Source organism: Cajanus cajan, chromosome 10 (genome assembly GCF_000230855.2).
Source record: "Cajanus cajan strain Asha chromosome 10, NIPB_CcT2T_4, whole genome shotgun sequence".
NCBI lineage: Eukaryota > Viridiplantae > Streptophyta > Magnoliopsida > Fabales > Fabaceae > Cajanus > Cajanus cajan.
Genome location: NC_138526.1, coordinates 42,886,647 through 42,901,964, shown reverse-complemented (window position 1 = coordinate 42,901,964; position 15,318 = coordinate 42,886,647). Strand labels below are relative to the sequence as shown.

General features: G+C 31.6%; 2 protein-coding genes across 2 annotated transcripts; both read left to right on the top strand.

The window, feature by feature from the left end:
- The first annotated feature begins 3,468 nt into the window (after positions 1-3,468).
- Positions 3,469-4,155, top strand: LOC109810392 (NDR1/HIN1-like protein 6). Its single transcript, XM_083064879.1, has one exon. The coding sequence runs from the start codon at positions 3,469-3,471 to the stop codon at positions 4,153-4,155; it is 687 nt and encodes a 228-aa protein (XP_082921005.1).
- Positions 4,156-9,489: 5,334 nt separating this feature from the next.
- LOC109810414 (uncharacterized) lies at positions 9,490-13,120 on the top strand. Its single transcript, XM_020373875.3, is given in 7 exon segments — positions 9,490-9,944; positions 10,061-10,193; positions 10,830-10,933; positions 11,023-11,132; positions 11,135-11,193; positions 11,303-11,437; positions 11,537-13,120. Coding segments are annotated over 7 exon segments (1,956 nt in total). The 5' UTR covers positions 9,490-9,903; the 3' UTR covers positions 12,911-13,120.
- The last annotated feature ends 2,198 nt before the right edge of the window (positions 13,121-15,318 follow it).

Here is a 15,318-nt window from a genome sequence, read left to right as displayed (position 1 = left end):
TTGAAACTACAATAATCATACTTAATATGAGAGCGGGATAAGATTATAATAACTAATACAATCTGTGATAAATCACACCGAGTAAATTTTATTGATCACTACTCTAATGTAGTTAAATATTGTATAAATGTCAACCAACGCTTAAATTTATTTTGCACTTAACTATATATTTTGTATATAGTATGTTATTTATTCCTTACATATAATTGTGTACATGATATTAGTGACAAATTATATATTAAATCATGAGTTGAATGTATCTTATTTGGTTTTTTAGCAGTGTAGTAAGTGAACCGTATCAAAGTATAGTAATGAGTTGGGTGAATACACTAGCAAAGGGCTACTTGATGCTTGATCCAAACGAAATCAAATGCTTCATTCTCTTTGGCATGGACCTTATTTACAAAGATGACCATACCACAAGCTTTCCCCACATCAAATCTAGCCTCCTCACCCTCACCACGCACCACCTCCTTTGGCTCTTGGGCTCTGCCGTAGGCAATATGCATCATTTCCCTCGTGATCAGGGATGGTAAATATACCTGTACCCGCGAGTAATACCCGAACCCATCTCGACTTTGACGGGGAATATCCGGTTTGACCGGGTACAGATACGGGTATGGGTAAAACCCGATATATTAAATCGGGTACGGGTACGGGTACGGGTACGGGTATGTACTTACCCGCCCCGTACCCGTACCCGTAACCGTCCCCGTTTTCATTTTTAATTTAATATTCACTTTTAATTTAATTATATTAAAAAAATTTAATTTTTTTTATGTGTGATTATTTATTATAATATGAGATAAAGAAATAACCTAATTATAATTATAATATAATAAAAAAATAATTTAAAAATATCATTTTTTTTACAAAAAAATAAAAAATAAAAAAATTGACGGGTACGGGTAAGGGTATACCCGATACTCGACGGGAATGGGGGTGGAGATGAAAATCTATACCCGACGAGTATGGAGACAAGGATGGAGATGAGTTTAACTTGCGAGGACGGGGACGGATATCATGAAACCCGTACCCGCCCTACCCGGTTGCCATCCCTACTCGTGATTCTGGTGGCGTTAGGCAGCTTGAACCATGAAGGCGTAATGTCTGAGTTAATGGAGGGACTAAATAACAAACTCTAAATTATTTGTCGAATTATGACTAGTCAAAATTTTTTTGAGGAACCAAAAGTAGAAAGGAATATAAAACCAGAGACCAAAGGCATAATTACTCTTTCTTTCTATATAAAACAATTTAATTATTTTTAAGTTGATATTACACATAACTTTTAATCAAACAGTTTCAAAGTTTTTTCTTTAACTATTTTGAAATTCACCTACTAGAGTACTAGTTGTGTGGATACCTATAAATTTTCTCTTCAGTTGTGTTAAATGAGTAATTTTAAAATTTCAAGGGCTTTAAAATGTTTAAAATTTAAATTTCCTTCTCCTTTTAAAATTTAAATTATTTAAAGGGCATGCACTCTAATTTGTTAGGATAAAAATGAGTATTAAATAGAAAAGAAAAATAATATAAGACATATTCTTTAATTAATTAAAAGATATATAAATATTAATTAAAAAAAATAGTATAATAATTTTAAATATATATATATATATATATGATAAATTTATTGTTATTGATTAAATTAACTAGTTTATTTATTCTTGATGAATACTAATTCAGTTTTATATATAAAAATGGATGTAATGCAAGATAAAAAAAATTTAACAAGTTACCTTCAATTTTGCGTTTCTGAACATCGGTCACTACATATCATAATAGATTATGATGCTCCTTCCCTGTACAGCTAATAATAATAATATAATTAATAATTAATTAAAATAACATAATTAATAATGATAATATTTTTAATAAATAATTAAAAATTAACTTTCCCTTTATTTCTTTTAACTAAAAAAATTATACTTTTGATGATCTATTTCATATAAAATTTTCTTTACTTCATTTTTTTAATGAACTTTTGTTTCAAGCTTTACTAAAATACCAGTCAAGTCAAATTATAAATACACATATTTGTTATCGATATTTATAGGATTTTATGGTATTTGTCCATATAATTTTACAACGGTCAAATATTATTGACATTTAATTTTAATCTTCGTGATTTTACCTTTTCAAAAAAAAAAATAATGATATACATGTGTTTAATAAATAATTATTTTTTATTTTATGGATGTAAGAGGTTGTTTTTATTTGGAGAAGAGAAGGAAAAGAAAAAAAGATGATGATAGTGAACTAGCACCTTTTATAGACGCCTACCCACCAATGGGAAGAGTAGGGACAACACAATAAAAAGGAGACACCGAACGATGAATATGATGACGACCCATCATTAACAAGAATCAAAACCTTATTACTCTATGTTCTGTAACCACTGAAGGAGAGTGTCTGAGACTGTGTAGCCACCACACCATGCCCACCTTTGTCCGCAACACCTCCCTCTCACGCAGCCGCAGGGAACAGATTTCCAAGTCTAACAGCTACAGACGCAGGAGAGCCAAGGAAAGGAAAGTCTTTCTCACTACCTATAAACTTCATTCTTTCACACAGTCCACATCGCCTAAGCCAAACAAAGTCCCTGCTCTCAACCTCAAGAAAGTTGTTGCCTCTGTCTTTAAGCTTGTGCAAACCACCGCAGCTTCTTTCACATCCAAGTCCTCTCTCTCCACCCACTTCTGAACTCTCTTCTTCCCCACTTTTCAACCACTTTCTTTTTTAGACTGCTCTCTCTCTCTCGTTCATAATGGAAAATGACTACATTCTTCCGTTTATTCTGTATATATTATCAAATATATGATGCTTTATGTTTTCTATTTTCACCATATGAATTGTGTAAGCTAACTTTAATAAATCACCCATCTTTCAACTTTCAAGAACTTCCTCATGTTCTCTAATTTCTTGGACCCTTTCCCTGAATTATCATATAGAAAGTTCAACAACCATCATGTATAAAGTTGTCAAATAATTGTATCTATTAAGCGTGTGGTTATAAATTTACTCATGAGTTGCATGTGTAGTAGATATCAGTTGGAAGAAATCAGTCTCTTAAGATCAGCAAAACTAATGAAAGTTCAACAAATAAATATATTGAATGAAATGTGCAAATTTTAGTCCACACCCCAGCTAATCATAATTTAAGATCAGCAACCTTTAATTAACAAGTGCCTAAATTTAGGATGGCAAAAAGAAGAAAAGAAAAGAAAAATGAAGAAACCAGTTTGAGCCTCACAAAACCTGGTTAGAGAACCGTGTCCATACATACGTAACAAAATCCTTAACCAATGGAAGGTTCCCTAATCGAACAAGCAGAAAATTGCACCTCCTGTCATGTTCAAGACAAGGAAATGAGAAAGAAAAAAATGTTCTTTACTCTTAACGTTGAATGCACTGTGCCACATTCTCAAAGGGTTAATTAATCAACAATCACCGTCATTATTTATCATGACACCTGAAACTTATGTCCTTAAGAACCAATCTCCTTTTTATGGCCACAAACCTGCTCGCCGTTCCCATCGTAGCTCTGGTGGATGCGGGTGTCTAAGTCTATGTTGCTGCTGTTTTGGTTGGTGTCGTTGTTGCCTTTGCATAATCCTCTTCATAATTATACTCTTGGTGGCCCTTGCTTTGTGCTTTTATTACCTTCTTAAGCCTAACATTCCCTCCTATGACTTTGAAAGCATTGACGTTGTCGCTTTTGAATTGCGAAAGGAAAACAAGGTGTACACTGATGTTGTGGTTATTGTGAAAGCAGATAATCCAAATAAGAACATTTGGTTGGACTACTTAGAGAATAACATTGGGGTGATATATTCAGGGTCAAAACTTTGCTCGGGACAGATACCACCCTTCTTGCAACCAGGGAATAACATAACAACGGTTAAGGCAGAGTTGAAGGGGGAAAGCCAATTAAGTTCTGAAATTGAATCCCAGTTTATGGAAGACCAGAAGGAAGAGAAAATTCCTTTGTTAGTAGTAGTGAGGCTTCCCATAAGACTTGTTATCAACGATTTTATACATCTCAGGAAATTTGTGGTTCATGTAAATTGTTCGCTGGTTATTGATAAGGTGCAACCCAATAAAAGACCTAATATTTTGAAGAAGGATTTCACCTATGGAATAAAGTTCTAAATGGTTGGTTTGTCGGTTATTTCATGAATCTTTGTATATATTGGTGGCTGTTAAGAAGTGGAAGGCAAAGGAAATTGGGGTTGACATGGCTTACATTTTGTTTTATCTGTCAGAATCAAACTCGGTAACAAATAACTCAGACACCTTACTCATCCTACTAAAATCGGTGCCAAGGGACTTATTTGCTTTGATCATGGTGATTGGAGTTTGGTTTAGAGTTTTTGTTATGTTTTCTTGGAAGTCATAATACAGGGGAAGTACATTTATCACACAAATAGATGTGTTTGATCAAGTTTTTCTTTGGATCAAGTTTTTCTTTGGATTAAATAGGGAGGGTTGATGGTGAGAATTTTGTAGAGACTTTTAAAGCATGAGTTATCTCAGACAGAAGATAGTCAGAGAGGAGAAAAAATTGCTTTCTGTGTAGAATTTAGTTTAGCTCAACTGTACATGAAAATTATCTTTTACTCAATCTAATTGGTTTCAATACTTTATTCTTTCTAGCGTTCTAATACTCTATTGAATAATTTTCATATTATTATTTTCATAAGTTTTCTTGGGTGTCTGAATTCCTGGCTGAATTTGCTAATGTCCAACTTGCATGTTGCAATTTGTTACAACTTGATCACAAAGATAAACCAAAAAACAATGGCAACAACCATATGATCTGCCTCAATCCATTTCCTAGACTCTTTAAGAGATGAAAAGAAAGTCACATAACATGTCTTGTTAATGCTACAAATTTCAACAATCCCAGATATATCACCATCCAACTTCAATCATACAAACATGGTTTTGTAAAACTGTCTACCAACACAATTTGAATCACAAAGTTAAGGTTTTTCGAGTCTTTGTGACTGCAATTACGGCCACATTTATCTATATTTTCCCATGACATCACAGATTACAACGAAACCACATATCAAGAATTTAAAACTCTGCATATAAATAATTAGTGAAAGAGGTTTCTGCCAGAATTGGTAAAGAAGCATCAATATTTAGGGATCTCTTGGAGGAAAACAGAGGATGCTGTGGTGTAACCAGAAATGAGAATAGGATTTCTTACATACATAACACACCTAAAGACAAAACCCAAGTTGCAATACCAAATCAATATTCAAGAGGTTTGAAAATCTAAGTAGGAACTCCCTGGGTAATTTTGTTAATTTTCTTTATATATATGACACATATTCATGTTTATTTAAAAAAAAATCTCACATTATTTAAATCACTCAAGATTTGAGTCATTATATATCAAAATGTTCTTAACACTTCTAAAAATGTAAGTAAAGAGTATTAGGCTTGCGTGCACCAAATTGAGACTTGTAAACCTGTTAATTTACACGTATTTCTTGGATAGAATTATCTAACATGTTAATCCATGTATCTGCCTTATAAACTAACACTGTTATCATAGTATCATATTTCTAACATATTCAATATGGTGTCAATTGTTGGGATATAAACAAGTCTCACATCGATAAAATAAGAGAAAAAATAACAACTTATAAAAACACACATATATTCCAATGCTAGAGAGGTCTTTTGGATAATAACTAAAAGTAAAACCGTGAACAATATCTCATCACTGTGAAATTGTGTGTGTAATAATTTTATATAAAAAAATACCCTTATAAAAAATATCTCCTCACACAAATACCATAAAATAACCTTATATAAAAAAGTAAAACCGTGAAAATTTAGGCTTAAAGTAGACAATATCTCATCATTGTGAAATTGTGTATGTATAACCTTATATAAAAAAATACCCTTATAAAAAATATCCTCTCACACAAATACCATAAAATAACCCCAGTATCAGAGCCGTAAGGTTGGATGCCGTAACAACCCTTATACTTGCATGAAAGGATTGTTGGGATACAAACAAGTCCTACATTTTATAAAATAAAAGAAAAAATAACAACTTATAAAAAACCCTTATACTTGCATGAAAGGATTGTTGGGATACAAACAAGTCCTACATTTTATAAAATAAAAGAAAAAATAACAACTTATAAAAATACATACATACTCCAATTTTAGAGAAGCCTTTTATGTAATAACCTTATAAGAATAACTCTCATAAAATATCCCCTACAAATATCATAAAATAACCCCAGCATCAAGAAGCATGCACATGCACCACCGCAAAGTTAGTATTGAGCTTAAGGCTGCCATTACCAAAAAAAAAAAACAGAAATTGATTGTCCTTGTCGAATTTCACTTGTCATATTTCAACTCTTATTTGCTCAGTCTGTAGGTGAATTAATTTAATCACTTTGAACATGTTAGTAGCATTAGCACACTTGTATGATGTATGTCTTCCTGCTGATCCCTTCAGAAGTCCGATAATTAACAACAAATAATTTCTAGAGAGTGCATCTATATGTGCTCATACACTAATAACGTATATGTATAAACAAGAATTGAATGCCTTTTTAATTTAACATATTGTTGTCTATCTTTTTAAGTAAGCATGCCTCTCTAATTTGTATCAAAGTGCAGGATCTACACTCTACACTATGTATGTCTCAAAAGTCATGTTTATTAATTGTTAGGTTAATGCATTTTTCTAAAACAAGTTACGTAAAGAAAGATAACGAAGAAAGATTATAGGTAGATTTCACGAGATAGAGTGATATCTTCTAAACCAGAAAGAAAAATCTCAAGTTTCAATAAAAAAATATATTTTCATTATATCTGCAATTATGATATAGAGTTGTCTGAATATTGTTCTCTTTATCTATAAACGTATTAAGAATAATTCGTATATATCAAAATGTCCTCACGTCTGTCTGACGTACATTTAGTGGATATGTTTATGAGTAACATAAATGAATGATTAGTTTGAGTATTTTTATGAGTAACATTGTGTAACCTTGATGGGTAAAGCTCCTTCACAAAGCTGCTAGAAATGTGCACAGTTATAAAGAGCAAGGTAGTTTACAAGAAATTATAACTTCAAACTTTGATATCATCAATTTTTTTTATTCGGAAGAATCGAATACACTAGTAATAGAATTTATAATAATTAAACACTTTACTTAACTTACTAAACTAAACTCTTTCGTTATCATCATTGTAATCGTAAAAGAAAAGAAAAAACTCAAATTTGAATTAAGAATTGTATTAAAAATCATTGTGATTGTAAAAGAAAAAATAATCCCACGTTTGAATGAAAGAAATAATATTCATTTACCCATAAAGTTAGAACCTAACTTTATTCCTTATCCAAATAATTGTTGAGTCACACTATATCGTAAACAATTGTAAACAAGGAAGAAAACAAATTTAATAGCAATACAACATAAAAGAATAGCATACGATTCTCTCACGCAAAACAAGTAAACAACAACCACCTAAAGTGCAACTTAAGAACATAATACAGGAATCCTGAGATGCTGCTTCGGATTAAAATATACACACATTTACTAATAATTGTACTTTTCCACATTTTTCCTTTAAGAATGACACTAAATTAACGAAAGTTGAGAGTGCTCGATGATGATCATCCTATGTGTCTTTATTATTTATTTTTTAAGCTACCTAAGTTTTCTCTCTCTCAATAAATTATTTTTTATATGTACAATTAATAAATCAAATTTCTGTAAAAAAAAAAACATGTTTAATTCAATTATTTATTAACTATGGTGAAACTTGTTGATTAATTTCTTTGTTATTTTTAAAATCTTTATGACCACGCCTAAAAAATGTGCACCCACTTTGTGGATGCACCCTTGCATGTGTTAAGAATAACATGAGTTGGTGAACGTCCCAGAATGGTGTTACAAGGAGTGGAGAGGAGGTGGGTCAAATTGGTTATCGGTTTTTCACTTTTGCTTAACATAAACGCAAGTAATAGATTATGAGTTTCTTGAAGCACTGAGTTTGTTTTTTACGTAATTTTTTTTGAACTTGTTACCCTTCAAATAGAATTTGCAGGCAAAACAATTAGATGTGTCAGCGCGTGTTCGTTACAGTTCAGTTCAATCATATCATTCTGTGCCACACCACTGTGTTTGCTGCGCGTGCTTCTTTCTTTTTCTCTGAGGAACGTGTGATTCATCAATACACTCAACTCTAATTTTAATTATCCATTAAAGTATTACTTATGTGATTAATTAACTATATTAAGAGTTGTACTTGGGGTCTTCGTATTTCTAAACCATAGGCGGTAAATTTCAATTCTAATTACATACCCAATTCGCTATATATTAATAAGTGATTATTATTTTATATCCTAATATCATATTATAATATATTGTTAATAGAGTGACTCACAACTTAATTAAAAACTCTTATTGTTTCGGTGATTTACACATTGTTTTTATGTTATTCCACAAAGAAATAAAGGATCTGATTTTATGATTGTAAAATAATAAAAATAAAAATAACTATTAGTGAAAGTGTCAATCATACATTTCTAATTTCCCACAAAATGAAAGATTTATATACAATTTAATATCCACACACTTTTATTTTGTACAATTTAATTAATATATTCACATTTTTATAAATATATACTTTTTATTAAAAGCAATGATTGACCTATACCATAGAGGTTTTTTACTTATCATTTAACTATCACACATGATTATTATTCTCATGTATAAATATAACTAACTTTATCTCTCGATATGAGCAAATAAATTTAATTATACATGTGTATTTATAATATTAATGGTTAATATTTTTATAGAATTGTTAAAATGTATAATAATGATTAATTATTTTTATTTACAAAGTTACAATTGGTTAAAACTAAATAAATATATACAATTATCATCTTATACTTCCTACACTAATGATTAAAAATAGATATGAAATAGACTATTAAGAGGAAAATATTTATCTAATGTACATTCACAATCTCTAAGAAAGATTAATAACTAAAAATATCTTGAAAGTAATTAAAAAAATCTTGAAAATAATTTAAAAAAATCATGAAATTATTAATATTTAATAAAATTCAACTTCTATTTACAAGTAGTTAACTATAAATAATTATATATATATACAATTATTATCTATATTTTTCATTTCAATGGTTAAGTGTCTTACCAATGTTCCAAAATTTTTGAAATATCCAATGATTAAATGTGTCTTAAAATGATTAAATATGTATAAGGTGGAAATTTTCTAGCAAGACATTTATAATTGTTGTTTAATTTTAGCTTGTGGTCCAAATATATAATTTTGGTGCGCAGTTTGTGTCAAAATACTAAATATTTTGTATGTTGAAGTAACAAGTTAAGACTAAAAGATAATTAATGATAACAACTAGTAGTAACTCTAGAAACTTGGTGTGCATAATTCCAACGATGTGGTACTAAATTCAAATTGTTTAGGCTATCCGTGGATGTGAACAAGTAGAATTTCATGACCATGCCCTGCTAGCCTTTTCCACTGGGGATGTTATCACTTATCATAGCAGTTTGCAAAATTGACGTGTCCAAAAACTGAGGTGGAGTGGAGCAGTTATTTTTCAAACACACCACAACCGTCTCCTTCTTCCTTCTTTCAATAAGTCCCACTATTTTGTCGCACTCTTCCTTTTTCAAACCACTCTCATCTAATCATCTCCACAAAAGTGCTTAAGTTACTCTTCCATGTTCTTCCTTAACTTCTTCCTCATTACTACTCTGTGTCCATAACCAGCTCATTTTTCATCAGGTTTAATAACTTCTACCTTTCCTTGCTTGTTTAATAACCTCCAATGAATTCAGAAACTGCCATCAAGTTATAGATATGTTTGGCATATTGTTCGGTTGGTCCAAAGCTTCCAAATGGTAATTAACTAAATTACATGTGAATTGATATTTTGCTTAATAACCATCATGCATGCATGTATGAGTTCAATATTATATAACCTTTGTTTTTGTTTTGTTCTTTGGTGAATTTCAAGTAAGAAGGCGATCAAAAGAGCGAGGTGCAGGCTCGGGCTACTCAAGAACAAGAGGCTTGCAATAGCAAGGCAACTGAGAAAGGACTTAGCTGAGCTAATACAAAGTGGCCATGAAGAAACTGCATTTAACCGGGTTTGTTAATGCTACATACTCATTTGTTAATTATTTTGCCTGCATAATTATCTCCCTTCATATCATGCTTTTGATTTTAACAAGAGGGAGTTTTCTTTCCATTAAATATGAGTATTAGAAGTTGCACAATTGTAGATACTGTTACTGTTCAATAGCTTAATATGCTACTCTGTCTAGTTTGCTAAATTCTCCTTGTAAATCTCAATCTACCGACAGTATGTGTATTTTTTACGTATATACATGTTAGCACTCGTAGATTTTGTGCATCCACTTCAGGATCGGTGTCGAGGTAGCATTTGTATAGGATCTATACACTATATCACAGTTGTAACTAAAATACTGCTGGTAATGATTGATGAATGAGGTATAGAATCACTTGAGCCTCTATAACTCTTATGAATGATGAAGAACAAAAGTTAATTAGTGCCTGAACTAAATCTGAGTTAAACTATGAAATTTTGTATGCAATAGACATAAAAATGCGAATGGTTGATGGGGTATTCAAATTTAGTAACTTATCTCATCAGTGTTTTATTTTTTTTCTCCAATCTATGTTAATAATGTAGATTTTTACTGAGCATCCCATTCTTCAGTCCCAATTCCAAATCTTAGCTATAATTTTTCTCAAAATTTCAGGTTGAACAGCTTTTGCAAGATGAAAGCCTAGCAGCTGCTTATGAATTGCTAGATCACTTCTGCGAATTTATCCTTTCACAATTCTCCTATATCCGGAGGCACAAGTACTAACTGCTTTCTATCTGTCTAAGTCTAAATCTAATACATTTGCTAGTCACAAAATTTTTCTGATGGTTCATATTTATAAAATCAGGGACTGTCCAAATGATATTAACGAAGCAGTTTCTAGTCTTATATTTGCTTCAGCAAGATGTGGAGATCTTCCTGAGCTTGGTGTCATCAGAAACCTCTTTGGACAGCGCTATGTGAGAGGTTTGCAACTACAGCTGTGGAGCTATTTCCAGGGAATCTTGTAAACAAACAAGTACTGTTTTATTTTATTTTTTTCAGTGAAGTATAATCACTTTACATTTGATGCAATTCAACATTTGTTAATGATGTATACACATATTCATGGAATTTCAAAATCACAGTTGAAAGAGAATTTGTCAGTAAAGTCTGTGCCGGATGATCTGAAGTACAGAATGATGGATAAAATAGCGAAGGATAACTGCCTCCAACAACAGGTTTTAGCCATAGAATACTACCCGGATTGGCAACAAGTGCAGGTCACTCTTCTTTTCTCTGTTGAATGTATCAATGAATTTAAGTTATAACCCTCTCATTTACTAAAACTACCAAATTATGTTGAATGGCGCTTTGTACAGGTTCAAGAAAATAAAGGGTATCAACTTGTGGAAACTGATGCCCAAATAATTGACACAATTGCAGGATCTAAAGTCCACCCTTCAGAGATTGAAGAGATAAAAAGTGATGTCACATATGTTAATTCATCCATTACCAAACCAAGTGATTCTTTTTCTCTGCCAGAATCTAGCTTGGCTGATACTTCTGTGATGGTGTCTGCTGTTCAGCAATATCCCCCATATATCCTGAGATATCCTTTGGAAAAGAAAGTTGTAGAGATAGACTTTACTGGGCTACTTTCTTCTATAAATTTTGATTTGCAAAACAAGGGGGAAAGAATGGCTTTAACATCTTCTGCACAAAGAGTAAGTTTCTCTCCCTATCCTGAAGAAGTGGTAGATTATGTAGATGACATCAAGGAGTTTTCTTTACCAAAAGATGGTGCCTGCCAAGACCAAATGCTATTTAAGTTCAGATCTTCTGGTCTGTCCAGGAGAGAAAAATCTCAATTTGGTTTTGGTGATAGTGAAATGGATCAAGAGGGATCAGGGAGTGATAACTCAAGCACAATGACCTCTAGAAAGAGCAAAAGGAAACATGAGAAAAGATATAGAAGGAGATCAACCTCCCTGGAAAACCTTGGCCTTATGGATATTGGATACATGATATATTATCACAAGCCATGCAAAAGTCCCTTGGCTCATAAACATGGTACTCATTACCACAGAAAGCATCACAAGCCTTCACTTGAAGGAATTCCCCCATCAAGTTATTGCCAAAAGAGACTGATGCTACAAGGTGGCACAAGGAGAAAAACTTTCAACTTCAAAATGAGTGGCTGCAGCTTGGACCAGCCTTGTTATTTTTGCCTTTATAATGATGAGGACTATTTGGAGGCTCAATTAATGAATCAAAAGAGAGGGATCAGAGCCAGACATGTTCTGAGTGATGAATGTTGTCATTGCCAACCCTTTTGGGATGATGAGATGAACCAAGGAGTTGAATTGGTTACTAAACCTCGGAGACCAAATAGGAGGAGTTATAGTTGTGCAGCTGAGTATCATGAATTCAACTACCCACGTTGCCAAGATGGTAATGGAAACAATGAAACAAAAGCAGAAATATCTGGTTCTAACAAAGTTTCCAATACAAGGACTAGTGGTTCCTCAACAAGAATAGAAACAGAAGCTATCTATTCAAGGGCCATGACCATGCCTCAAGAGAGGCACAGAAACAACAATGATAAGATGTTAAGGACATTTTCATGTCCTTCTCCACACCCTAATCATGTTCATCCTAAGTTGCCAGACTATGATGACATAGCTGCCAAGTTCACTGCTCTCAAGAGAGAGCACCTTGAAAACATGGACTGTAGTAGGGATCAAAACATGTAGAGGAGGCATATATACATTATTTTTATAGTGCTGGCCTATTAAATTTTGAATCACCCATTAAAATAACTTTTTTTATGAGATTGTTTTTGGATATCACTAAATATTGTTTGGCATTCCTCCATGTAAAATTACAATGATTGATTGTTACTAGAATATTGTATCATTTTTTTGGGTCTTGGAACTACTTAGAAACAAAGGTTTTCAATGTAATGGGTGCTTAATACTTTTAGAGAAAAAAATTATGTCCTGATAATGTAAAAAAAAAAAAAAAATGTATGTCATAATCAATTTATTTTTAATTGACTAAAAATGTAAAATTTGTTACACTAAGTATTCATTAAACTCACAATTTAATGAGAAAATAGGACATGCCCTACACTATATACACCTCATCACAAACCATATATACGGTAAGTTTATTAATTTCAATAATAACTATTTTATATAACTCAATGAAATACGCATAAAGAGAGAACAATTTAACTAATATTACACTTACGTTTTTACTGGGAAATTTGAAAGAGGGATGAGTATCTTCTCAAAATTAATACTTAAAGTGAAAAACTGTTTTTCATAGATTATATGTATCCACCGGATATAATATTATTCTAGTTAAATAGAATCATTATGAGCGAAAAAACTCTTGGTCTAAGTATTTAACATAATTGTATATGTTAAAGATAAATATTGGAGTGAAAATCTATAAGCATGGAAAAAAAATTCTCTACTTTTTTCTTATAACTCAAAACTAAATATTCTACTTTATTTACATATTCATTAATATTTTTAATATGTTAACCTCAAGCTTGTGATTCAGCGGTAGGGGTTGATTTACGCTTAAGCAAGGTCAGAGATTCGAATCCTGCCTGATGTATGCAGCCGCGTTAAATCTTGGAGCCAGTTATCTCATCCTTTGAGGTGCCTCCAATGTAGTGAGGGGATTAGTCACGGCTATCGGCCCTGGATACTCTAGGGACGAACAAAAAAAAAATTCTTAATATGTTCTTAAAATTACTATCGGTCCTGTATACTCTAGTGACGAAAAAAAAAATTCTTAAAATCACTATTATCCTTCTTTCTTTAGAAGTGTAGGATCACTAATATAATTGCTATATTTACTTATTTACCAAATTTGATGACTAATTCTAATGATATAGTTGCTATATTTGTATATTTACTAAACTTGATGATTGATTACAACAATAAAGTTGTTATAATATAATTAATCAAATCTGTTAGCATCAATATTTTTTTTCTTTATTGAATATGATGGGAATTTTGTTAACAGTCCTCGTAAGTGTGAGGAAAAAAGAAAAGTTGAGTTTTTTTTAAAATACATCAAAGCCTGGCAAACACAAAACCTGCCCATTGAAAGGCGTACACTCATTCAGCCATTGGGCCTTTTGGCAAAATTGGACTTAAGTAGGCCCTTCTTGCCTACCGGGCCCTTCCAAAAGCCCAAAATTATTTTCAAATAAAATTAAATAATGGGTGATGATATATACACCTCCTATTTTTTATAAATACACCTTCAATCTTTTTTTTTTATAAATAAAATTCTTAAAATATATTTCTAACTAAATACGATTATATTGATGAAAACATTAATTTTAGCATTCCGGAAAGTATTTTCCGGAATAGTAAAATTATTATTCCGGAAAGCATTTTTTGGAAGTGTGTTTCTTATATAATTCTAGAAAGTTCTTTTCGGAATATTAAATTTAGTATTTCGGAAAATATTTTCCATAATTATGTAACAAACACACTTCCGAATTTATTATTTTTCTAACTTATAATTTTTCAGATTTACACCCCCCTTCTCACCGTTCTTCTTTATTCTTTGTGCACCCCGTTTCTTCTTCTTTACTTTTTTCTCCGCACCTTCATACCTCCCCTTCTTCCTTTTCAATTTATGCATTATCCTCTTCCCTTTTTAGTTTTGTTATAAGTTGTAAGTGGGTTCAATATCGAAGAGAAATGTGTCAAACCATATGCATTTTTTCTTCCAAGTAATTCTTCTCACTATTTGTTCCGGAAAGTGTTTTCCAGAATAATAAAGCTTTTATTTCGGAAAGTATATTTAGGAATAGTAAATTTTTTATTCTGGAAAGTATTTTCCAAAAGTGTACTTGTTACATAATTCTGGAAAATATTTTCCGGAATACTAAATTTAATGTTCCAGAAATAAGGAACATACTTCCGGAAAATGTTTTCCGGAACAATAATTTTACTATTCCGGAAAATACTTTCCAGAATACTAAAATTAACGTTTCCATCAACATAATCATATTTAGTTAGAAGGATATTTTAGGAATTTTATTTTAAAAAAAGAGATTGGAGGTGTATTTATAAAAAATAGGAGGTGTATATATCATCACCCTTAAATAATTAATGATGGGTGATACTTT

Excerpts from the sequence above, each read along its gene's own strand:
- LOC109810392 (XM_083064879.1), top strand. The coding sequence starts at position 3,469 with ATGACACCTGAAACTTATGTCCTTAAGAACCAATCTCCTTTTTATGGC.